Source organism: Phaenicophaeus curvirostris, chromosome 21 (assembly GCF_032191515.1).
Source record: "Phaenicophaeus curvirostris isolate KB17595 chromosome 21, BPBGC_Pcur_1.0, whole genome shotgun sequence".
NCBI classification, from domain to species: Eukaryota; Metazoa; Chordata; class Aves; order Cuculiformes; family Cuculidae; genus Phaenicophaeus; species Phaenicophaeus curvirostris.
In genome coordinates this window covers 6,621,515-6,645,495 of record NC_091412.1, presented here as the reverse complement: position 1 = coordinate 6,645,495, position 23,981 = coordinate 6,621,515, and the positions used below count along the sequence as shown (strand labels likewise).

The window sequence follows — 23,981 nt, the reverse complement described above, 5'->3', positions numbered from 1 at the left end:
TCCCACAGCCTCCACCCCAGCATTATTTCAGCCAGTATGGTATGTAGACAGCTCTAAAGATGTCAGCAAAGCCGGGCAAGAAATCCAGGCACGGTTGTGTTTTAAATGGTAACAAGACAGACTTCTTCTATAGGCAGAATATAGGTGCAAAATGCAGGCTTGTTTCAGATGGTGGAAACTCAGAAGATGGGCCCAGGTACAACTGCAGCAGCCAGAGAGAGACAAAAGGAGCAAGCGTCATCCTAAGTGCAAATCTGTGACTTAAAGCGTAGCCAGGGTGCTCCTGTGCTCCTTATCCCAGCAAGGGCAGCAGTGGTGCTGGGGCCCAGCAGTGATGCTCGGCTCTGCCACTCTCTTCCTCAGCCTTTTGGAACACACAGACATGCCTGAACATCTGCCAAACCTTGGCAGAGCTGCTCCTGCCACAGGCTATCACAGCAGGAAAAGTCATCTCCAGTGAAAAAGGCTCCATCACTCTGAAGGAGTGTCAGGTACTCACGCTGCTTGAGGCCCACTGAAACCAGCAATGAGGATGGAAAAACAAAGCAGCCAACTGTCGTATCCCAAAGAGCTTTTACAACAGGAGAGCTTGCACTGAGCTCTGTTCAAACACCCACCCCGAGGTTAGGACAGCAGGCACTCAGCGCTCAAAACGCCCGCAGATTGGCTCATTCCTGGAAGCACAGAATTGTCCCCAGCAACGCCAGAGAGCTCAGTCCTCTGCCACTATCAGTGCACTAAGCGCATAGCAAACACAAGTAACAGCATCATGAATGAATGAGAGAGAAGGGGACAGAACTTCAGAAGCAAAACTAAACCCACACATAGTTTACATCACTGAACCTCCCCGAGAAAGGCAACAGCCCCAGGCGTCGCGCTACTTGAAGAGTCAAACCTCCAGCCTCAGAGCACCGACTTTGAATTTTCTGACTGGGGCAGCACAGTACCATCCCCTTGGAAACAAGGAATTCTGAGGATGAGTGAAGGCAGCAGGGAGGTGCAGGGCAGGTGTTTGACATCAGGAATGCAGACAGTTAAAGACAAAGTGTGTTTGCTTCAAGCTGTTATTCAAATATTGGCATATTTGGGTTTATTGCAGGAACAGAGTGACAACATTTGCAGTGCTCAGAAAAACAAAATTCTTCCAGACCCCCTCCTTTAAAAACAAGATTTTGAATACAGTGGCAATAGTAACAAAACACTTTTAGATAAGCTAAAAGTCTTAAGCTTACAAGTGTCATGAGGAGCGGCTGAAGAAACGGGGATTGTTCAGCCTGGAGGAGGCTGAGGGGTGACCTCATTGCTCTTTACAACTACCTGAAAGGAGGTTGTAGCAAGATGGGTGCTGGCCTCTTCTCCCACGTAACAGTGATAGAATGAGAGGAAATGGCTTTAAGTGGTACCAGGGGAGGTTTAGATTGGATATTAGGAAAAAGTTCTTTGCTGGATGAGTGATTGAGCATCGGAACTGGCTGCCCAGGGAAGTGGTGGAGTCTCCATCCCTGGAGGTGTTCAAAACGCAGGTAGATGTGGCGCTTCAGGACATCGTTTAGTAGGCACGGTGGTGTTTTGTTGATGGTCGGGCTGGATGATCTTAGAGGTCTTTTCCAACCTTCATGATTCTATGACTCTAAGCTCAGAGAACACGCTGGTTTTACAAAACAAAGAAGGCAAAGACGTTTGTTTTCCAAATGGTGACACTGTACAAACAAAACCAACTGAGGGCAACTTCAGAGTTCACCAAACACAAAAATAAAAAAATAAATATGAAGTCCTCCAGATCTTTTCCTCAGGCATTATGAATTATTTTAATAAGTTTGAAATAAATTGTTTAATACCCACAACAGGAAACTTTTCCTCTGGATGTCCTGTGTATATGAAAGCAGCATGTTTTTTTTCCCTGTGCCCAGTCAGAAGTGTAAGCACTGAAACAGGTGCTTCTTTCTAAGCCTCTGTTAATTCTGTGGCATTGGCATGGTTCATCAAGACATCGCCTAGATAACCAGACACTCTTACCCTGGCTTTGCCCTCCAGCTGTTTCTCTATCCCACTGAGATGTTCGATAGCACCTTTCAACGCTCTCTCCCTCTCGCACAAGTCCACGTGTGTTCCTGCTTCATTTTCTTCAACTCCTGATCTGAGATATTGCAAGAAGTAGGTTTTGATTGCATCCCTGTTTTCTGCTACCGTTTCCCAAATGGCTGGCAGGTCTGTGCTCTTTGCCAGACTTAACAAATGAAGCAGAGCCTGGCAGATCTGCGTCCTGAGGCTGGCACTGTACTTGAATTCCAGAAAGTCCTCGGTGTCTTCACTTTTCTGCAAGGCCACTACCAAGGCACTCCAGATTTGGCAGAACTGCTCAGTGGAGCCGTAGCATTCCCTCTTGCTAGGGATGGAGAGGGCCATGGCTGATTTGATTCGGACTTTGAAGTTCTTGCAGGACTTCACTACTGAGGAAAGTGCACTATAGGCTTGCGTTGTCCAAGCAGCTTCTCCTAAAAAAATAATCCAAACCTGCTTTTCAATCAGTGAAAATATACAGAACTGTAAATATATAGTGGTCTTATACTTACTGTATTTAGTCTGGTCTAAAGGAGAAAATCAGGGGTTATGAAATGAAAAACTACTTAAAAAACGGTGGATCTTCTCAAGTTTTGTAAGAGAAAAAGTGACATTTTGCATCTATTCACAGCTATAATCCTATCCTCACACTCTTTTCTAGCATGACAGATCCAACTGAATACAGCACAGTTATCCCTGTATTAGCATTCACAGGATCTGAGCCTGTTTCACTGGCAGGAGTTCTGGGAAAGCCACAACAGCAAGATGCAGCTCAGTTTGCTTTCTCCTCCCTCCCCCAACACGTTTGTAACAGGGACCTTCTTATCAAACCCACAACCTGCTGTGCAAATCCGAAGCCAGCGGACAATTTACTCACCGAGTGGCAAGGCAGGGTTCTTAAATACATTCCCCAGCGCGTAGCAAGCATTCCAGCGCACTTTCATAGTGGCCTCACTCTGAACAGTGGAAATAAGGGCCTGAAGAGATTCCTCGATAGCTTCCCTAAACCTGGGGTTTGCTACGTGGCAGGGCTGAAGGAAATGAAGCACATTCCCAAGGGCTCGGACTGCATTACTCTTTACCTGGAACACACATACAGAAAAAACCACTCTGGGTTTCAGCTTACAGGCATAGTTTTTGTCAAACCTGCTACAAAATCATGCTTGGAGCCAACACAGAGCCCATTTTGAATCAGGCTGGTGTCTTATCAGATGGTAACTTCCTAAATGCCACAAGAAAGATCATTCTCTGCAAATGCTCATCCTGAAAAAAAACCACAACCAAACACAAAACCAAAAAGACTCACCCCAAACCCGCCCTGCACAGTGGAAAAGCGCAATCAAACGCTCTGCAGGTTAAACAACATAGGAACCCTCCAAACACCAGCCCTCAAGAAAGGATGCTGAGCTGCAGCTCCCTGTCCATCGGGGCCAAACGCCCCAAAGTAACAGGTGCCTTTTATCCTTTTTTAAAATAAAAATGCAAGAGGTAACTCCACTATGGTAACTCCACCCTCCTCCCCATACCTTGTCTCTGTCCTTTGATGCTTCAGTAGCAGACCGCAACATTTTCAACAGCAGGAGATCAGAAAATTCCTCTTGAAAGCTTTGTCCCATCGTTTCCCTAGCAAAAGAATCACACAGTGCAAGGCCAGTTCAAATGATCCAACCCCAAAGATGTGATACAATCCCTTATAAGGCGTATGAACAACCTTCACTCTTTAGAAGGCTAATATGTAAGGCAGACCTTACTACATGTGACCACTATGTTTATTAATTTAAAACCAAACTATCAATGCAAGAAAGCCAGTTAGCAATGCATTAAGTCTGTAATAAAAAACAGAGGGCAATGAATTGCTCAGAGGCAATTCCGTAGCAGGAATATATGATAACTATTTCTCCTGTTAAAAATGTAACAGTAGGTTAAGATTTCCTTCAGCCTTTGATTTGAGAAAGTGTTAAATATTTATTAATTTTACTTCTGTGTTATCCTGAAAGTAAAGTAACCAGGGAACATGAAATTACACAAAGCAACGTATGAGTAACAGAAAACTGAAGAGTAAACTGGAATACATTCCAGAACTAATGATTAGAAAGACCCAAGCCCAAGCAGTTTAATAGAACTCAGCCCCAGATGGATATAGGATACTTATAATACAATCTCACACACTGGTAGACACAGTTAAAAGAAGCATCCAAACTGAATTAGGAATTCCACGGGCCAAGAAGCTCTTACATACATGTTGATGATCAGCGTGTCTGTAAGATTGCCCAGGGACCAAGCTGCTTTGGCACGGACGTTCAGAGACTTGTCATGGAGGGAATTCAGAATAGCGTTTGCTGTGTCTGCCACAAACATCACATCCTGTAAAAGTAAAAGTGGCTGCAAAGTTAAATAGGTTTAAAAACTCAGCTGATTTCCTTAGTAAAATACACATTTTGGCCTTTATAGGGAAAAGGATTCCTGCACAGAGACCTGCTCTATTAAGACAATCTTCTTTTTCAGATGACTACTTTTAATGTGTTTATGGTGCTCTCTGTACAGCTTTGTTTGATCTTTAATTAACATCTAAGCCTGAATGCTGGCCAAGTTCACCACTCTCTCGGGTAGCTGTTGCTCAAAGCTTTCAATGCATTATTTAATTTCATTGGTGCTTTAGTTACTTTAGATTTTAACATAATTACCTGGACTGCCAATCTTATACTCAGCAAATCCCACTCTTAAGAAAGCACTTGCTTCTCCAAACTCCCTGTTGAGCTGCCTAACCTTGTTTACTATGGTGCATTACATTTCGTTTTCACTCTTTTGCCTATGGTAAAAGATTTTCTTTCAAAATATTTTGGACTCAAATCTCAACATAAGCTACCGTGTACATTTTTTATTACAATCACCCATTTAAGGCCATATTGCAAAACTACAGAGTACTCCAGCTCAGCTAAGCTAAGCTAATTTTTTTGTTTTTCTGGAAACAAACCAGCATTTTTTGCTAAACAAGCTTTACTTCTTGGTTTTAAGCAAAACTGAAGCCTTCACATTAAGAACTTGTTAAAATCTACAGAGCGCTGTGCAACTGTTCCCTTCTTCCCAGCATTACCTCATCTATCCCAGCTTCTCTGTGCGACCCCAGCCTTTCCCACTTCTGTCCCTGAGAGCTTAGAGAAGATCCTGACCTCCCTCCTTTCACTCTCACTTCTGAGGTGCTCTGGCTTCTGCTCCATCTCACTTAAAACTGCACTGGTTCTACTCACCACACAGAAGGCAGAAGCAGGTCTGGAGACAGGGAAAAAAAAAAAGCTATATACACACTACAGACCAAAATCAAGAAGGAAGGCCAATTCATTCCAAAAGAACTCATGTCCCACACCTTAGAGTTCATCAAATCCATTATAAAATGGCTCAAAATAGGAAAAACGGGCCAGTTCTGACCTGCCGAAGGCAAGAGAAGAGGATGTAGACTCCAAGGGCACGTGCAGCAGCAGCTTTTACCAGGGGGTTCTCACTGTGGTTCAGGCCGAGCAGCAGAGTGATGCACAGTATCTGCTGGTCGTTCTGCAATGACAAGTAGCCATGGCAATGGAGAGAAACTGGAAAGATCTCTGTCCCACAGAGACCACCCACAAATACTCTGACGGACTTCAAGATGTGGAATCTAAAGAAGCTACCATTCAGAGCATACTCATTTCTTCAAAGTAAACTAACTGGCATTTCAGGATGCCACATAGGAAACGGGAATGTTTCCAGCAAATGTGATCTTGTTGCCGTTAGATAAGACCACAAAGGAAACCAAAATATCAACTATCATCCAAACGCAGAAAGCTTGGCCCATCAGAGGTAAAACAGACTGGATCTCTTGCTTTTTCCCGTCTTACTTCACTCTTTCCCCTTCATTAACAAGGACAGCCAGGCAGATTAAGTTCACCTCGGGCAGATTGTCAGTTTACCAACCCATGACAAAAATCTTTGTTTCATCAGAGCAAAGGGTCAGAGTGGGCACTGACTTGACCCCACGTGGCCACAGGGACAAGAGTGTGGGGGATCAAAGTACAAAGTGATGAAGTACATGCTGTACTTCGAGAAACCGGATAGAGAATTCCACAGATACTGCTGTACTGGCAATTCTTGGGCAACTGAGATCTGGCAGAGTACTCCCCATCAAGAAGGGCACAGTGACACAGAAGGAGCTGCACAATGCAGCGGTGATACCCTGCCAAGGCTTTCATGTTTAAAAGCATATTTCGTGTTGCAAAAGGAGAGTATGGCCAACACATTTGTGTTCTTCTCCCAGGGCAATCACCACAATTTAGTGTTCTAAAAGCCAGCCAAAAGAAAAACCATGCATGCAAATTCATGAACAACATTAGTCCATGGTTGTTAGCTCAGCTGCCTCTTCAACCACTTAACTAGCAAAATATCAATGCTTCACCCCTCACACAATGAAATTCTTGCCCTCCATCTCCCATGCATCATCACCAAGGTTGCATATTCATGGCAGGGCCAAAGAGCTTCTGTGACCCACAGTTAAATTGTTCTGACAGACTAATTACTCCCAGCATTGCCTTTTTGCAGTCTTCAATAGCCACAACTTGTTTGAAATGTAAAAAAATTAATCTGGAAGATTCCTCTACCTTCTCTTTATAAAAAGCTTCACGCTGCTGCAATCTGGTAGACAAGCACAAAGCCTCAATAGGTAAAAATGCTCTTACCTGCAGGCTACTGAAAGCTTCTGGCAAGATAGAGGACAGGGCATCACAGGCGCTTGTCTGAAGAGTCGCGTGGGGAGAGTTCTGAAGGGTGCCAGGTAAAGGGCCATTTAGCATCATCGTCCAGAAAGTTACAACCTACAGAGGAAACAGCCGGGTTTGCCTACATAAACTCAGCAATTATGCACAAGTTGTATAATAGGTTGTCTTTTCCTATGATCATCTTTAAGGCATACTCACAGCAGGTGGCATCATCACACCTGAAAGCAATTACAACTGTTTGGAAGCTAGAATACTTTGGATTCAGAAACATTTTAAAGACACTTTAGTACTGCTGTTAAGTACTTATTCACCGAGTTCTGTTTGTTTCCCTCTCAAGGCCACATACACTCAAATGAGATGGCATTCAGTAGAATTACAATCCCATTCCTGAATCCACACCAGCCGGTATTTTCATTTGCCTGAAAATTTACATTCATATCAAGCAACAGGAACCTGGTGCTCCTGGATACATTTCTATCTTGTAGAGTCGCTGGTGACTGGCTCAAAACTTATGCCAAAGAAATTGTTTAGCTTGTTTTCTGTTCACAGAAGCAAGACTTGAACAGGCCTCCGTTACTACTAGAGTGCCAGCTCCTCAGCTTCCACAAATTTATCTGACAAACATCCTCAAACAATACATTTTTTCTGAAATCACACATATTGTGGTTTTGGCCACTTCCTCTGCACTCGTGAGCAGCCAGAACATGTAGGCTGGCGCTTGTAACAATGCAAAGTCACCAAAACTCTAAAAGTGTGTCTCTAGGTTTATGCAATAGCAATGACACACGCAAAATTTGTGTATTCTTCCAGCTTTCTGGCTTACAGCAGGCAGGAAGAGGAGGGACAAGGAAAGGCAGAGGGGTACTGTTAACATCATGTAGAAGAAAAAACTCACCTGTACATATCAGCACCTCTAAAGTCGCAAGGTACTGCGCCCCTTTCTGCCTTCCTGCAATTGATTTATCTCTCTCCATGCCAGTAACTTCTTGAACTCAGAGTTCAAGAAAGGAATCTCAGGGGCAGCTCACACACTTACCATGCTGACTGGTACTCTCTGATCAGGGGGAACAGTGGAATCAGGTTTGTACTGCTGCAGCACACCTGTGCCCAGCTCCTCCAGAAGCTAAAAGGAAACAAAAGGCAACCTGGTCTTTATCAGGGATGACTCAAGTATGATGGAATTATAGCAGCCTTTACCTAGGACTATACTTACTTACCCAGGGAACAAAAATAAAAGATTCAGTATTGTTTTGGACTCTATTCTGTCCCTGCTAGTGAAGAAATTGGAGAAAAAGCCTTTATTAAATGAAGCCTCCAGCTAGGACAGCATAACAAACTGCCATGCAAGATTACATCTCTCTGAGCTTTCCTTCAGGGGTCAGACTACAGCTCCTGCACCAGCTGATGCTAAATTAGGGAAGGGCTGGTGCTACAGTCTTTGCATATCCCAGGCTTTCTGGTGACTCAGCAGAGCAACAAAATTCTGCTAAGAATTCAAGACAGGAAGCAGGAGATGCATTTTTCCGAGTGTCAGGGTACTGCATTTCCCAAAACAGGCACCAGCTTTTTACTGTGTGCTACATCAAACACACAAAGGTCCTCTGAATATTCATCACTACTCTGTCTTTGCAAAGTACACTAAGAGATAAAATGGACTTGGCAAAATAGTGTTGATGTTTCCTCATGCTCTTACTTTGGCTCCATGAAGCTGAATGGATGGATCCATTTCTTCCATGCATCTGCAAGCCACTTCTCCAAGTTCTAAGAAATGGTTCTGGGCCATAGAGAAATAACCTTTTACAAGAAGGGCCAACACCTAAAGAGAAACAAAAGAAATTCCATTCAGTGTTATTTCTTTATTTTAAACCAAAATACCCCAAACACACACACAGATGATGTCAACTGGCTAACTGACACTGGGACTAGATACTAAACTCTGATGTAACAGATACACTTTGCAGCACAACTTCTAGAACACTACAGCTAATCAAAAACCTCCCTATTCCATTATCTTGTTTAGAAAAGGGCCACAAAAGCACTATCGGGTAGCAACACAATGAATTATTTACTGTAAGTGAGGTCTCCTGTAGCTAAAAAACTAAGCAAGAGTGCCTGGAAGAGCAACACATTCTGCATCTCCTGTAATACTGCTGCTGTGTTCTGTGAAGCTGGATTTAAGAAGTATTCATTGTTCCAGAAAAAGAGCAAGACTCCTTAGGATGCAAGTCACAAAATCTTATTATTTTCTGTGATTACATGCAGACAAACAAGGCCTAGTCTCAACATGCACAGGTACTCCTTTAGTTGTATCAGCGTTACTCCATAGCTCCTTGCAGACCGTTCTTTGACTGCAAAGTGCTTCCACACTGTTGCCTAGCAAAATTTTAATGTATGGAACTTAAACGAAGAAGACTCACAGCCTTCACCAGATGCCAGCACACACAGCCAAGTAATATTTAAAGATAATGAAGGTGACAAAAATCACAGGCAAATGAACTTGCCGCAGTAGGTTTACTATGGGACGGTTACGCTGTGGCCACAGGCACGGAATCAAAACATTACTGCTCTTTCAGCCACAGCAGCTCAGACATGCTGTGCTAGCAAATGCTTTAGCCTAAATCTCACTGCAAGAGCTAGGAGCAAAGGCAGCCCCCAACTGAAGCTTGGTTGATGTGAAGCAAGTTGATACTGTACCAAGCTGTTAATTTTACAAGCTAGCTGTTCATCCCCACCTGTAAGGCTTCCAGGCGAAGGGGACACGGTTCATAAACACTAGAAAATGATGGAAAGTTAACATCGCTGTCAGAACAGGAATCCTCTCTGGGCAGAACAATGATGGTGACACAGAGACGGAGAAGCCAACATGGTTCTGAAGATGTAGATCCTGATGGATTATCTGGAGGCTCCCCTTCTGAGGGGACTGCTTTTCTCCACTGCTCAGAAGAATTGGAACGGTGAGGGGTTGTGCTACCGCTGTTGTTTTGCCCTGAAGAACTGGGCTGCTGCAAAAGTAACTGCACCTCTGGTAACGGCGCTTGGACAGATACCATGGCCCCTAATAACGTGAGACTAGAAACACGAACATTAACATCTGCAGGAAAGAACAGGGGAGGGGAAGAAAAAGCCAGTCCGTTAGCATCTCACTGACACGTCAGCATCCTTCTTCAGCACTTTTCAGACAAGACAGATCACAACAGAATGCGAACCTTTATGATAAATGTATGGCTTTATCTGGTTCCAAACTCTTGTCAGCAACCCAGGTTTTAAACGGCTGTATGGTGCATTTGAAACCAAATTTGCAAGGCACTGAAACACACAAAAGAACATACAAGGAGCAGTGGTTACAATGTCAGCCTGGCCTCCAAGAGATTTGTTTTTACATTTGCAATTTAGGTCATTTAGACAGCTAATTATCTGAAGGCACCTGAAAACAAATGCCCAATTATCTGCTGTTTGAAAACTGGTTGCAAATGTGGCTTTTAAGAACAAGTATCTAACTACAGTGACCTGGCATAAAGGAAATTCAATAATCCATGGAAAGCTTATTTTGGCTAATCTGGATTCTAGTTTTAAAGCCCATGTGAGTTTTCAGAATCATTCTATCATTTCATTCAGCTCCCAAATGACTACATGAAAGAAACACAGGAGTAAGAGAATTGTGCTGTAAAGAAAAGAAACCCTTGGACTCTGTAGGAAGACTCAGTTAATGAAGCCTTGTGAGATGACAATGGTCCATTTGCCCCCACCACCTTAGTCCTCAACAGCTACAATAACTTCTGTGCAATCTTTCTTCAAGACTTAATCTAGATAACGATATCATCTCTTGGGAAGCAGCTGAAACACTTACAGTACAGTTACCTTGACTATTTGTGTCAGTGTTTGAGAAGAGGACTCTGCCACCAGGGCGAGCAGCAGGCAACGGTGCAGCTCCCGGATGCTAGAAGCAATAGTTACAGAGAAGGGAGTAAAAGCTCTCCTGTGATCATTAGCATCTTCAGCAACAGAAAGAAACTGCTTAGAACCTTCCAGGATGGCTGAGAGAACTTGCAGAGCACAGGCACGGGTCTGAAATGATAAGACATTTCTGTTACCCACTTTTAACACCTCCTTTAAGCTGATAGTGAATTTTAAAATTTATGAAAGTATCTTTCTCCAGCAAGAGAAAATTCAACTCCAAGTATCTTTTCTCCTAACTTTGAGCAACAACTGATCCTTTGTTTCTATAACCAACACATCCTCTCCTATTTCTTGCAGCACAGTGACCAAGCAATACAGTAAAGTACTTACTGAAAGGCAGAGAAGACAAGGGGAAAAGTACAATAGTTTTTATACTCAGAACTGCCTCACCTTTGGAGAAGGGTCTTTTAAAGCAATAGTCATCAAGGACACTGACTGGGGGCTACCAATACCAGGTGCATCAGGAACAAAAGCTGACCAGTAGCCATAAAGAACTCTTTTTTCCATTGATTTTATAGCAGAGAGGAAACAGGCTAGAGCACCTTGACGAACATTGGCTTGATAAGATCTTAAAAACAAACAAAAGGATTCATGAAATGGCAGCAGTGAATAACGGACTTAACCTCTTTCACTTATATTTGTGCTGGCTGTGAGAAGAAATCTGTCAGATCAAGAATATGAAGGGAAAGAACAAATTTACTTTCAAACCAATCCAAATTACCGCCTTCCAATTTTCTTGTGTTACCACATAAATCAAAAGAGAAAGCAATTTCCTCAACAGTTTTGATTAAGCACAAAGCACTAGGATCCTGTGGAATGTCAAGAGTCTGCACACATGTAAAATCTGTGCCAGACCTACAGGAACAAAAGGTATCCTTTAATATGATATGGAAGGCTAAACTGTTATGAACAATAGTACATTCTGCTACTGTGCTTTATGTTTACGTGAATAACAATCACCTGGTTTTGCTCTGTAGTCCACCTTCAGCATCAGAATATTCTGACTCACTGCTGCTGATTCTTTTCCAGCCAGTACAATGTGAAGACAAGTGATCCTTTGCAGCAGGCGTGTATGCAACATCTGATGCACGAGCCCAAGAATTCGAGCAAGGACTGTTCTGCACATCCCCCAAGTGCAGTTTCAGCATGTCTGCTCCAAGAACTGATTCATTTCCCACATCACCCGCATCTTCTTTTGCTTCTTCCCCAAACTCTACCTTCTTTTGTTTCCCTTTGGACTTTTTTCTTCGGTTCTGTTTTAAGATGAAAAACACTTTTCTTTTTAATCTTCTAAAATAATGTCTAGAAAGATGTGCAAACATTTCATAGTTGTAAACTAAGGAAATAAAGTCTCATCTGAAAACAAAATTAATTGCTAATCCAGAATAAAAGCAGTGTTTAATATAATAAATCATGCCCTGCCTACAGTACATCAGCATCAAATTATATAAGTTTCTAAATGAGCCTTCAGATGAGAGTTAGTTTAACCAAGAGTTATCACAGCTATTTGGCATCTTCTGATGCAACAACCCTGCATACAAGTGCAATTACATGTAGGTGCAATATTGTACATACAGAAACAATCACTTCTTTAGTGTTGGAGAGTCTGCAATCTGTTTATTGACAGAGACAGTAACATCAGTATAGTAATACCCTAGTGTAGGTAATTTATATCTGAATAGCCACAAAAGTTAAGCTTTGGTCCTTTCATCAATAAGGCAAAAGATTTCCAACAAAACCTTTAGTTAAAAACCACATTTCATACTAAAGTGATTAAAAAAAAGGAACAGTAAACACTGTTCTTTTAGGCTTAGAGTAGGTATTTAAAAACTGAAAAGGAATGAGTCAACACGAGCACACAACTTTATTTTCTCTAATGCTTTTTAGATAATCAGTAATCCAAAATGTTTACAGGGTTAAAAAATAACCTGTAAAAGGATTGAGCAGAACAGATGGGGGGGGGGGGGAGGAAATCAACTGCTAGATGAACTTGACTTCCTTAAGAAACAGTCAAATGATTGTGCAAGCACAGGAGAGAAAATGTAACTTATAAAATAAAAAGCTCTGGGTAGTCCACAGGCACCAAGCCCACATCCACAGGCCAAGAATTCTTGGCTGTGGACGAGTAAATGATGCACACAGCTTAACTCAGGAAAACTAATCTCAGCAGAGCCATTTGTTCTCCTCATCTGAGTTTACAAAGCAATTTTATTCAGTGCAGAGATTTATAACCAATACCTTTAAAGCAAAGAATGTGAAATGTATCACATCCTCAGAACACAAAATGTCTGTTAGCTGCTAATATCACATCAGGTAATGTACAACTGCAACAAACATGCACACCATGAGCATGCAGGGGAATCAGAATTATTTCACCTTACCGCTGGCTGCTTAAATGTGGTTGGTTCCGATTGTTCCTGTTTGACAGGTGACCTTTTATCATACTGAGGTAATGGAGCTGGATACAATGCTGTGGGCATTTCTATGCTCAGTCCTGGCAGTCCGTGAAACATACATTTCTACAACAGCAACAAAAACGTTAGCATCCTTCCCTTTTTTGATGCACAAAGATTTACTGCTTATTTACTCAGGTGTTCCTCAATTTTCAATTGGGCTGTGATCCTCCCCGCAGGTCTTGCCTCTCCCCGTGCTGCATAACAGCCTTGCAACATTTGAAATTCAACTGTCTCTAGAAGGATTATTTTAAGTAGGTCCAAAAGGACGAGCCTTCCATCTTTCTCTCCCATTCTTTTGCGGGAAGTGCAGCTAAGATGCTGTGAAAGAAACTCAGTGTCTTTTTATCTCACGCTACACCACCCCTCACATTCAGGCTTCTCTGCTCCCTCCATCTCATCTTCCACAGTTTCCCACTAAACAAGCACCTGAAACATGCACCTTTCAGTGTCTGCCTCTTTCTCAAGGTGAATTTAAGTTATTTACCTTTAATACTGCAAGAAGAGATCCAATTCGGTCAGTTTGCATTAGTTTCATCTTCCCACCATTCAGGAGTGACTGAATACCTTTCAGTGCATTTTGCAGCAACTGAAAACCAAAACACAGAATTACTTTTCCTTCTCAAAATGTTCAGGGTTCACATCTTTCAAGGGACCTCCTGGGCAATTATGGTTTTGCGCAACTTAATAACTGGGACAGTCACTTATGTTTATTAAAAAAATAGACTATTCAAGCAAAATCTCAGTTGACAATGTTCCAAGTTTCATACGTTTCCAATTCCAATATTCCAACAGCACAATCTCCAAATTATTATTCTGGACAATCAGACTCACACTTACCATGCAAAATGTGATGTCATCTACATCAGAGGTTTTTGAAGACTGCAGAACACTTAGAAAAGTGTGAAAACAGACAGTTCTGTAAGACTCATCCAAGTATGGCTGTCCAGGCACACTAAAATTAAAGCAGGAGCAGAGAAATGGTTGGTTTTCGGTCTGTCCCACAGCTTTAAAAAGTTACGCGAACTCAGGTCCAAGCCTTCTACTAGACCAAGGATCACAGCCCCAGATGGCTGGATGGCTCTTTGAAATGATAAACTCTACCACTGTAAAGAACAGGAAGACTTTGGCACAAAAAGCTAGTACAGTCAGAGTGTGCCTTACACCCACTCTGCTTTTGTGGCCACTTTCTTGATTACAATGACTCCCCAAGCAGAGCTTAACAGGCTGTCATACTTACAAATGCTTTTTAGGCAAAATTTGGCATTGAAAAGGACCTGGAATGACTTTTGCCATGTCCCTAGTTTGCATGAATCCGGGCACTCTATCATCTAAAAGGGCTTGTACGCACCTGAGACAGAGGTTTGCCATGCCGCGTACTGCTGCCCTCCTGAGTTCCACGTCTGGCTGAGCGGAATCACTGAACTGCACCAAGAGCCCATTCTTGCCCAGCAAATCTGGGAGATACTAAAACAAACCACCAAAAGTTGTCAGTGCTCATCCCTCAGCCTCTTCTGCTTGGAAGCTAAACTTATCCATGCTACAAAAGACCATTTGTCAGCTGCTATTTCAGATTCCATAGAGAGATTATGTTTATAAAAAGCGACATGAAAATACTCATTTCCAAAGTTCTCTTGTTGAGTATTAAGAAAGTATCAAGTGTGAGCATGGCTCAGACTGAGTCCCAGTTTATGCTTTCTTCCCAGACACGAAGCTAAGTCAGTAACAACTGCTGCACCAAATATACAGGCTAAAAAAAACCCACAAGCTAGTAGCTCCAAAACTGCTACCGTCACTGCCCCATGCTCCAGCCCAACAGCAGAAACTGCCCTGCAAGCTGCCAAGAGCTGGTGACAGCAGGGGAACTCAAAACACCAAACACTGCCAGTGATGCTGCAGCAACAAGGAACCTTGCACACGCCTTAGGATTGATACCCAATAGCCTCCAGTTTGAGACAGCTTTGAGCACACCGCACACCACAGACCTGATCTGGTTACAGGATAAATTTCAGGAACCTCAATGGAGACTGATGAGCAGCGTGCAATTTGAAGCTCCCTGTGTTCTTCCTGCCCTGATACCAGGGTGGCTATTCTGCAGGCTAGGCCTGGTGCCCTTCTTTAATAGCGTGCAGCCTTTGGCTCAAGCCAGGGAATAGTCGGTCTCTACAGCTGCAGCCTGCAGGTATGGAGGTATTCAACACAGGGAGAATCTTGTTATCTCCTGACTATAAGCGTACATACCTATCACACCTGAAATTCAACCATTCCACAAATACCAGTCACTAAATAGGATTATTCTTAACATAAAAGGTGTGATGATTTGAGAACACGATACTTTTTTATTCTTTCTTTTTGGGGAAGGGAAAAAGAAAAAGGAAGTAGCAAGAGCAAAAGGGTGCAAATATTTTTGTGGTTGCTTTCTCTTAGTTTGGAAACTCACCTTCTGACATTTAGGTCCATTATTATAAACAAGAGCCGCTAAGGCTTGCAGAATTTCAACATGGGTCCAAGAGCTGCACTGCTTAAGAGCAGAGATGCAGTAGGAGAGAAGAACATTCAAGTTCTGTTCATCAACCATCACCTGTCGTAACAGAAAAGGGTTGTGGTCAAGAAAACATTGTCATGTGCTGCCCAGATATATTGGTTAGAGACTTCGGTGATCTGGCTGTTAAAGTCACACACTGACAAGAGTAACAGCCAACACGTAAGAAATCGATAAATCAATACATGTTACCAAGAGTATTTGTGCTGGTGCATCCATGAGAACTGGTTTTATATCAGCAACCATGCTAAAGGCACAGATCAGAACCTCAGTTAAGAATGAATAAGCAATACAGTGAAAATCTAAGAAATTCCACATGAAGTTCAGCCCCACAAGCCCCATAAAAAGACAAGAGGCCTCCCTGGCTCAATGCAGGCCCACAGGAAAAGGAAGGACAAGGCCAAGATTTCCATACCTGAAACCTGTTTAGTAAGTGATGGATAAGCTGACAAAGTTTGTTGACAAGGTGTTCCTGATCAAGTTGAACCAGCTGACAGGCTTGGGCAAGCAAAGCACAAACATCCTGGAAGAGAAAGCCTCAGTTCGTTAATCGGAGCCTACAAAGCCAGGGTGGAAGCCACATCATCAGCTAAGACTTTGATCTTAGACTTTGATGACAACCAGATCTGTGTGCGGATACCAGTAACACCAATACCCATGGATAACAGAACGGAATGAATGAACCTACACTAGCGAGCTTCCCCTCAGCTATCTACAGTCCATCCTGCTGCTGGGCTGTGCTGACAGGGATTCACATTGCATTGCTGCTCAAACAATATCACTTAAACACTGGAGCAAAAGCTAAGCTAATAATAATGGCAAAAGAAAGATATAAAGTTAGATCGAGGAACAGAGGTGGGGAAAAAGTGCCGCCCAAAAAACCCCATTGATTCCAAGCCTACTTGGGAAATAAAATGATTTAAAATTGGTAAGGCAGCACTGTTTATAGAGTAATAAAGCAGCACAGTGTGTTCCCAATGAAGCAGAGTCAAAACTACAGCACTCAGATTTGAGGATCTTACCCTAAGACTTAAAATTTCCCAACTGTTTGAAGAGTAGACTGTGAAAATCACCAAGTTCTCATGCATCCAGTCCCACCCACTGCCCACCCACCGCTGTCACCCACTGTCCCCTCCTGCCACCGTGTCATGGTGCCAACCCAGCAGGATGTGGCTCCGAAATCACCCACGGAGGTAGGGAAGGGTGGTAGGGAAGAGGGTGAGAAATCCACAGCCCATGGGGAGCAGCACAGAGACGAGTACAGGGCTGCTGCGTGTGTGGGGTGGCTGCGGGCCAGTCCATACCAGTCTGGGCACACCAATGGGAGAGCAGCGGCGCATCCACATGTGTGCCGTACGTGAGCATCGTTCACATGGGTACGTAACAGTTCCGTGTAAGTGTGCGCTCACACCAGTGCGCACACACCTGTGATGTGCAACCCTCTTCTATGATGTGTACCCTCCTCCCATGATGTGCACACCCACGTGCAAACTCCTTCTCTACCCTCCAGCATCCACATTGCTGTACGTGGGCACCCTCACTTCAGTCCCAGCCCATCCTCAACACCCCCCTAGCCCCACTCCCCAGGCCCAGCTCCAGCCTCCCAGCCCAGCCCCAGATACTCAGACCAGCCTCAGCCCATCCCCAGATTCCCAGCCCCAGATTCCTAGCCCCAGATTCCCAGCCCACCTCCAGATCCCCAGCCTGGCTCCAGATCCCTAGCCCCAGATCCTTGGCCCCAGCCTATCTTCACCCCCAGATCCCCAGCCCATCCTCATCCCCAGCCCCAGATCCTGACCCCCAGATCCAGACCCCCAGATCCAGATCCCAATATCCATCCCCAAATCCTCAGCTGCAGATTCCCAGATCCCCAGATCCAGATCCCCATCCCCAGATCCCCAGCTCCATCCCCAGATTGCCAGCCCGTCCATATCCCCATTCCGAGATCCCCATCCCCAGATCCCTAGATCTAGATCCCCAGCTCCCCAGCTCCAGCTCCTCACCCCCAGCTCCCCAGCTCCTCAGATCCAGAACCTCAGCTCCTCAGATCCAGATCCCTACCCCCAGATCCAGATCCCCATCCTCAGACCCCTGGCCCGTCCCTATCCCCATCCCCAGATCCCCTGACCCATTCCCAGCCCATCCCCTTCCCACCCCTATCCCCCTCCCCTCCTCTCCCGGCCCCGCGGTACCTGCGCGCTGGGCGCGGCGGCCGCCCCGCAGCTCTCGGAGATGACCTGGTCGAAGAGCAGGTGCAGCTCGGTGCGGCGGCCGCCGTCGGGCCGCAGGGCCCGCAGCCGCGCCAGGTACGGGCGGAACGAGCCGCCCGGCTCCCCCGGCGCCGCCATCGCCCGCCCCGCGCCGCCACGGCAACCAAGGCGCTTCCGGGGCCGAGGCTACGGCGGCCGCCACGGGCCACGCCGAGAGCGCGTTTGGGAGCTCCGGGGCCTCGGGCTTGGGAGGGGCGGGGGAGGGGGGGAGGGTGAGCGGTATATGGAGTGAGCTTAGAGGTCTTTTCCAACAGTAGCGGTTCTATGGTTCTATCACAGAATCACTAGGCTGGAAAGGACCCACAGGATCATCGAGTCCAACCATCCCTACCAGACACTAACCCATGTCCCTTAGCACCTCGTCCACCCGTCCCTTAAACCCCTCCAGGGAAGGTGACTCAACCCCCTCCCTGGGCAGCCTCTGCCAGTGCCCAATGACCCTTTCTGTGAAAATTTTTTTCCTAATGTCCAGCCTAAACCTCCCCTGGCAGAGCTTGAGGCCATTCCCTCTTGTCCTGTCCCCTGTCACTGGGGAGAAGAGCCCAGCTCCCTCCTCTCCACAAGCTCCTTTCAGGGAGTTGTGGAGACCAATGAGGTCTCCCCTCAGCCTCCTCTTCTCCAGGCTAAACACCCCCAGCTCTCTCAGCCGTTCCTCATCAGGCCTGTTCTCCAGCCCCCTCACCAGCTTCACTGCTCTTCTCTGGACTCACTCCAGAGCCTCAACATCCTTCTTGTGGTGAGGGGCCCAGAACTGAACACAGGATTCGAGGAGCGGCCTCACCAGTGCCGAGTACAGAGGGAGAAGAACCTCCCTGGCCCTGCTGGTCACGCCGTGTCTGATCCAAGCCAAGATGCCATTGGCCTTCTTGGCCACCTGGGCCACTGCTGGCTCATGTTCAGTCGCTGTCAACCAACACCCCCAGGTCCCTCTCCTCCAGGCAGCTTTCCAGCCAGACTTCTAGTCTGTAGCTGCCCAGGGGTTTTGTGCCCCAAGTGCAGGACCCGGCATTTGGCCTTGTTAAACCTCCTGCCATTGGACTTTACCCAATGAGACACTCAGAGCCCTGACACACAGCCCTGACACACTCACAGCCTTGACACAAAACCACGACACACAACCATGACATGCTCACCACGCTGACAGCTGTAGCACAGTTGTAGCCGTATCACACTCACAGCCATATCACACTCACAGCTGTGTCACCCAGCCATGTCACACCTACAGCCACGTCATGCTGACAGCTGCTTTCACACTCACAGCCATGTCACACTGACTGCTGTAACAGCCGTGACGCACTGAACATCATCTCACACTCCATCCGTGACACGCTCACAGCTCTGACACACTCACAGTGGTGACACGCTTACAGCTCTGACACACTCACAGTGGTGACACGCTTACAGCCACAACGTGCTGATAGCTGTATCTCCTCACAGCCGTGACACAGTCCAGAGGTGACACCTTCGAAGCCGTGACACACTTGTGGTGGTGGCACCCTCACAGCCACAGCACGCTCCCAGCCGTGTCATGCTCCAGCTGCATCATGCTCCCAACCTTGTCGTGCTGACAGCTGGATCACTCTCATGGCTGTGACACGCTCCAGCCGTGACCGTGACACGCTTACACCCGCTTAGCCTGAGGGAAAGGATCTTTTGTGGGGCAGGGCAGTGCAAGAAGCGCAGATGTCTGCCCTGGGCAGTGACCCACCTCGTCCCCACCCAAGGCTGGGGATGCCAGGAGGTGACAATGCCCACCTGTGTTGGTGGCTGCAGCGCCTGGAGTGATCCTGGTTGCAGGTGGATGGCTGGGGCAGAAGTGCTGGACCTGGCTCCTTGCTCAGTCCTGCATCCTCGGGGAGCAGCCTGCAGGGAGACACTGTGGATCTGAACCATCGTGGGCATTTGGTGTTTCTTTTGAAGCCACAGTAAGTGATTCGTGTAGCAATCACTGAAATAAGAGCTGCTGGCCTCTGACAGGTCGCTCCCATCCCAGAGCTGCTGCACCTGCTTTAGGACAGATGCCAGCACTGGGGACACAAGGGACTGGGCTGGGAGGAGAAACTGCCTGCCTTAAAGACAGATCCGATCTCCTGGAGTTAGTTTCTTGCTGAGGGGTAACATCAAACTGACTGATGATGTCCAGCCATTTCCTTGTGAATAGGAGCCCAGGATTGAAGCCAGGGGCTGGAAGGCCCCAATCAGTGGGGAAATACACTTGAACAGGGCCAAGCCAAGCATCACTGCCCTGCTGCACGCAGCAAGCTGGCAGCACAGCGATTTGCATCACCCAGAAAGGAGCAGAAGGGCTGCAGAGTTGGGGAACAGCATCCTCTCCTTCCACGTCACAGCCAGGTGAAGCCAAGGTCTGGTACCTCACCCAGGGGACTGTCTTACCTCTGACTAATCTTCCCTTATCAGCACATCGAGTAAGAAAAGTATGTGCTGTGCCACCCCCTTGGTTTTCCTCTTTGCCCTGGGCTGTCTATTTATGGCTAATTGCTCTGCTTCTTACCTTTGTTGTCCCATTTATTCTTTATTATTTGCTCCCCCAAAGTCCTGGCAGGCCTCCGAGGCAGGCACAGCGAAACATGTAGCAAAGAGACAGCCTCAAGCGCATTAATATTGTGCAAGTATGATTTTAGAGAGCTCTCTGCCATCCCAGCCCAGCCATCGCTCCAGGGAGAGCAGCTGCTTGACATCCTGTAAGTGCTCTGGGAGGCAGGACAAAAAAGAGGACACGTAGCCACCTTCGAGCCTTTGTGCAAGGGTCTCATCACTGACAGAGGAAACGCAGACCTGGTTTTGGTGTGAAAGCTGGGTAAGCGCTGCCTGGGAGTCGCAGTGGACTGGTTTGAGCCCTGCCACTGCACTGGCCAGCACCAGAGCCTGGGGTGAGATGGAGAGCGAGGGAACTCCATCACCCACCCTGTGGTAGCACCTGCTGGCACTTTACTCCATCCTGGAAAGCCGTTCTCACACCCACAGCGTCAGTGGGTTCGATGAGGTGGCCGGGTCAGAGCTAGAATCTCACTGCCATCCACTGCTCTGCGACTCTGCAGCATTTTGCAGCATCTGGCTCAGGTGGAGCTGTGCTGGGTTTGGAATTTCAAAGCCAGGAATGTCAGTGTTGAGTTCCCAATTTCTCTGGTTGGCATAAATGTCTACAAAACCCACACTCAGGGACCTTTTTTGGTTTTGTTCCTTTTTGTCACCATTTCATTTTGTGATTTATTATTTTTTTAAACATCTTAATGCATATTTAAAGCTCTTCCTTTCTAATTGTCCTCTGTTTTTAAAATGGTGCCAAAATGTGCATTTTGACAGCAGCCCCCACTTTTGTGAGGCCCTAATCTGTGACTAAAAGCAGACGGACACTGCTGCATGGGTTTATAAAGCAATGAAACCAGCTGAGAGCTGGGTAAAGACGCCGTGGATTTAGGGAATAACTCCACTGGAGCCAGCAAGGTTACACCAAGAAACATTTTACCAGTGCCTGGTAAGCCTTCACGCTTCTTCGCCTCTCGAAACCTCCAGATGAGAGCAAACATCTCAGTTTCCAGCACTGGCCATGAGGGAAAATCGAACAAGTCCACGGCTGTTAAACGTGCTCTGCCACTGTCATGCAAATACATCTGGCTCAGCAGCTCAGAGACAGACTTCAAAGGAGAGAGGAGTCATTAGAATCACAGTTCAAAGGAGAAAGTGAGCAGCTGGTTTAGGCCATCTGGTAGGGGACACAAAATGGTCTCTTTCTTCCCCAGTCAGCCTCTGAAATTTTCATTAATTGTAGGAACATCTTCCAACATTAACCAACATAATACTGTTAAAAATGTAGGTCTTAATAAATCATCAAAACTCCTGTCTTAGGAAAACAAGGTAGCCACAGTCTGGTGCGTCCTTCCCTCTCCTGTAATACAGTGTGCCATGATTACAATTTTAGGTTGGTGTTTTTAAAGTAAATTAGTGGGAATTGGGTTCCTCAGCTTCTTTGAAGGTCCCGGGAAATAACGTGGACAGGATGTTTGCTCAGGCTGCAGAGGCATCACCTTCTCTATTGATTTAAGGAGCTGCATTGGACTTAAAAATGTGCATAGAAAGTGTTCTCCCTGGGCTGCATCACTCAGCCCCAGGAGGACAGCTGAGCACCACACTGTGCTCCTGGACAGACAGCAGGGGAAGCTGCTTAAACAAAACCTCACCTCCCCGCAGATCTCCCAGCCAAGAGCAATCCCAGCTCCGGTGGTGTAAGCACAGCTCAGCAGAAATCCCTGGTTTAGCTGCTCTGATCTCAGGGCCCCCAGGAGCTCCTGGAAACTGATATTCCTGTTGAATATATGGATGAATTCCTTGAAATTCAGGCAGGTGGTTTGATAATGCAGAGGTGGTGACAGCTGCCACGGGGAAGCCAAACTAAACAGGAGCAATGATGAAGAGCTCAAGGGCACAGCAGATACCTGCTGGCTTTGACAAAGTGACAACCTAGGAGCTGCTGCTGGTTCTCACTGCCTCCTCCTTGCCTTTCAGATTTGTCAGACGTGTCTCTTTCAGTTAAATGCAAAATGGAGGAACTTCATCTTAATCTTACTGCCCTGGGAGGAAAACTGGCCAAGAATTCAGCTGAGAATTTTACATTTTGATCCTGGGCTTTTCTGGACAGCACTGTTTCCATCAGCCCTGCCTTTGGTCCTCTTGCCTGGGACTGTCCGTGTTTACCGGCTTTTCATATCTTATCAGCAGCAGTGCAAAGCAGATCAAACACCTGAACCTAGGAAAATCCCTGATCCTCTGATGTGCTCATATATCCAGGCGAGTCCACGTGGCTGCACCAGCTGCCTGTGTTCTGCCTGCGCCCCACAGAGCGTCACCAAGCATTCCACACTAGTGTCATGAGCTGTTCCGTCCTCCTGAGCCGTGCTGGTTCTCAGGTGACTTGCTTAGGTTCAAGAGAATGAGAGCAGCCAAGGGTGAGGACAGTGGGACCAGAAAAACTACTTGTGCCAGAGCCAAGAATGATGAAGGAGCAGAGGCTGCCCCAGGGAGCCCCCAGCCGCAGAGAGGGTCTGCAAATATGCACAGGCAGCTACTCCATCCCCGGGAGGAGGATTGAGTGAGTGCCCTTGCTTGCACCGTGTGACACATTTACCATTAGCCAGGGGCGTGGGCAAATTTAGCCCTGCTACCTAGCATTATCTCCATGCCAAAGGTGCCTCCCACTGGCTTCCCAGCTGTTTTCCCAAGCTGCAGGGCCAGCTGACAGGACAAACAGCTCTGGCTCCAGGCTTCTTCGCCACTGAACAACAGACACAAATTCCTAATCTCATTTTCTCATGCAAATGCTGCTGGGTTGTCAGGGATGTTGCTCCAAGGCAGCAGCAGAGATGGGATTTGAGGATTGGAGCAGGTGTGCAGCATGGCAAGGGAAGGACCCAGCTGGAGAGCATCCATGAGCCCCCTGTGCCTCCCCATGGGGTCCCACCCCAGCCTGGGTGCCTCCCCAGCTCCCTCAGTCTCGCTTGCTCAGGCCCAGCCTGCTCCTTGCCCTGAATACAGGTGCCCTGGTGATTTGGTTAATTGGGATAATTCCTCCCCTGCAATGAGAGCCATTAAATGGTTGGACTTTTCAATGGCCATTGAATGGTTGGACTCGATGATCCAGTGGGTCTCTTCCAACCTGGTTATTCTATGATTCTATGAAACCTCCTTTCACATGGCAACTGCTACTGGACTGGGGTCACCAGCCCTCTTGGAAAGAAGGCTCAGGATTCTCAGGCTATTTCTCCTGGGAGGACTGCTGGCATTATTTAATGTGGCTTAAATCAACTGCGTGCCGAGATCTTGGAAATGCTGCTACTGCCTCCTCCCTGGGCATTATCTCCCCAGAGCTGGCAGAGGCTGGGATGTTTCCAAGTCTGCCTTCACCAGGGAGGTGGGGAGGACCCGGGAGACACCGGCAAAG

The 23,981-nt window shown here is 46.4% G+C and overlaps 1 protein-coding gene across 1 annotated transcript; it reads right to left on the bottom strand.

Annotated features, from left to right (window-relative positions):
• Positions 1–871: 871 nt before the first annotated feature.
• Positions 872–18,143, bottom strand: HEATR6 (HEAT repeat containing 6). The gene is made up of 20 exons (XM_069874435.1): positions 17,948–18,143; positions 16,171–16,278; positions 15,654–15,794; positions 14,565–14,680; positions 14,054–14,168; positions 13,701–13,802; positions 13,142–13,279; positions 11,721–12,013; positions 11,151–11,328; positions 10,662–10,868; positions 10,010–10,109; positions 9,536–9,894; positions 8,497–8,619; positions 7,840–7,926; positions 6,765–6,899; positions 5,488–5,610; positions 4,301–4,425; positions 3,588–3,684; positions 2,939–3,143; positions 872–2,495 (listed from the first exon to the last, which is right to left on the bottom strand). Exons 1-20 carry the CDS (start codon positions 18,101–18,103, stop codon positions 1,945–1,947), a joined length of 3,459 nt encoding a protein of 1,152 aa, XP_069730536.1. The 5' UTR covers positions 18,104–18,143; the 3' UTR covers positions 872–1,944.
• Between the last annotated feature and the right edge of the window lie 5,838 nt (positions 18,144–23,981).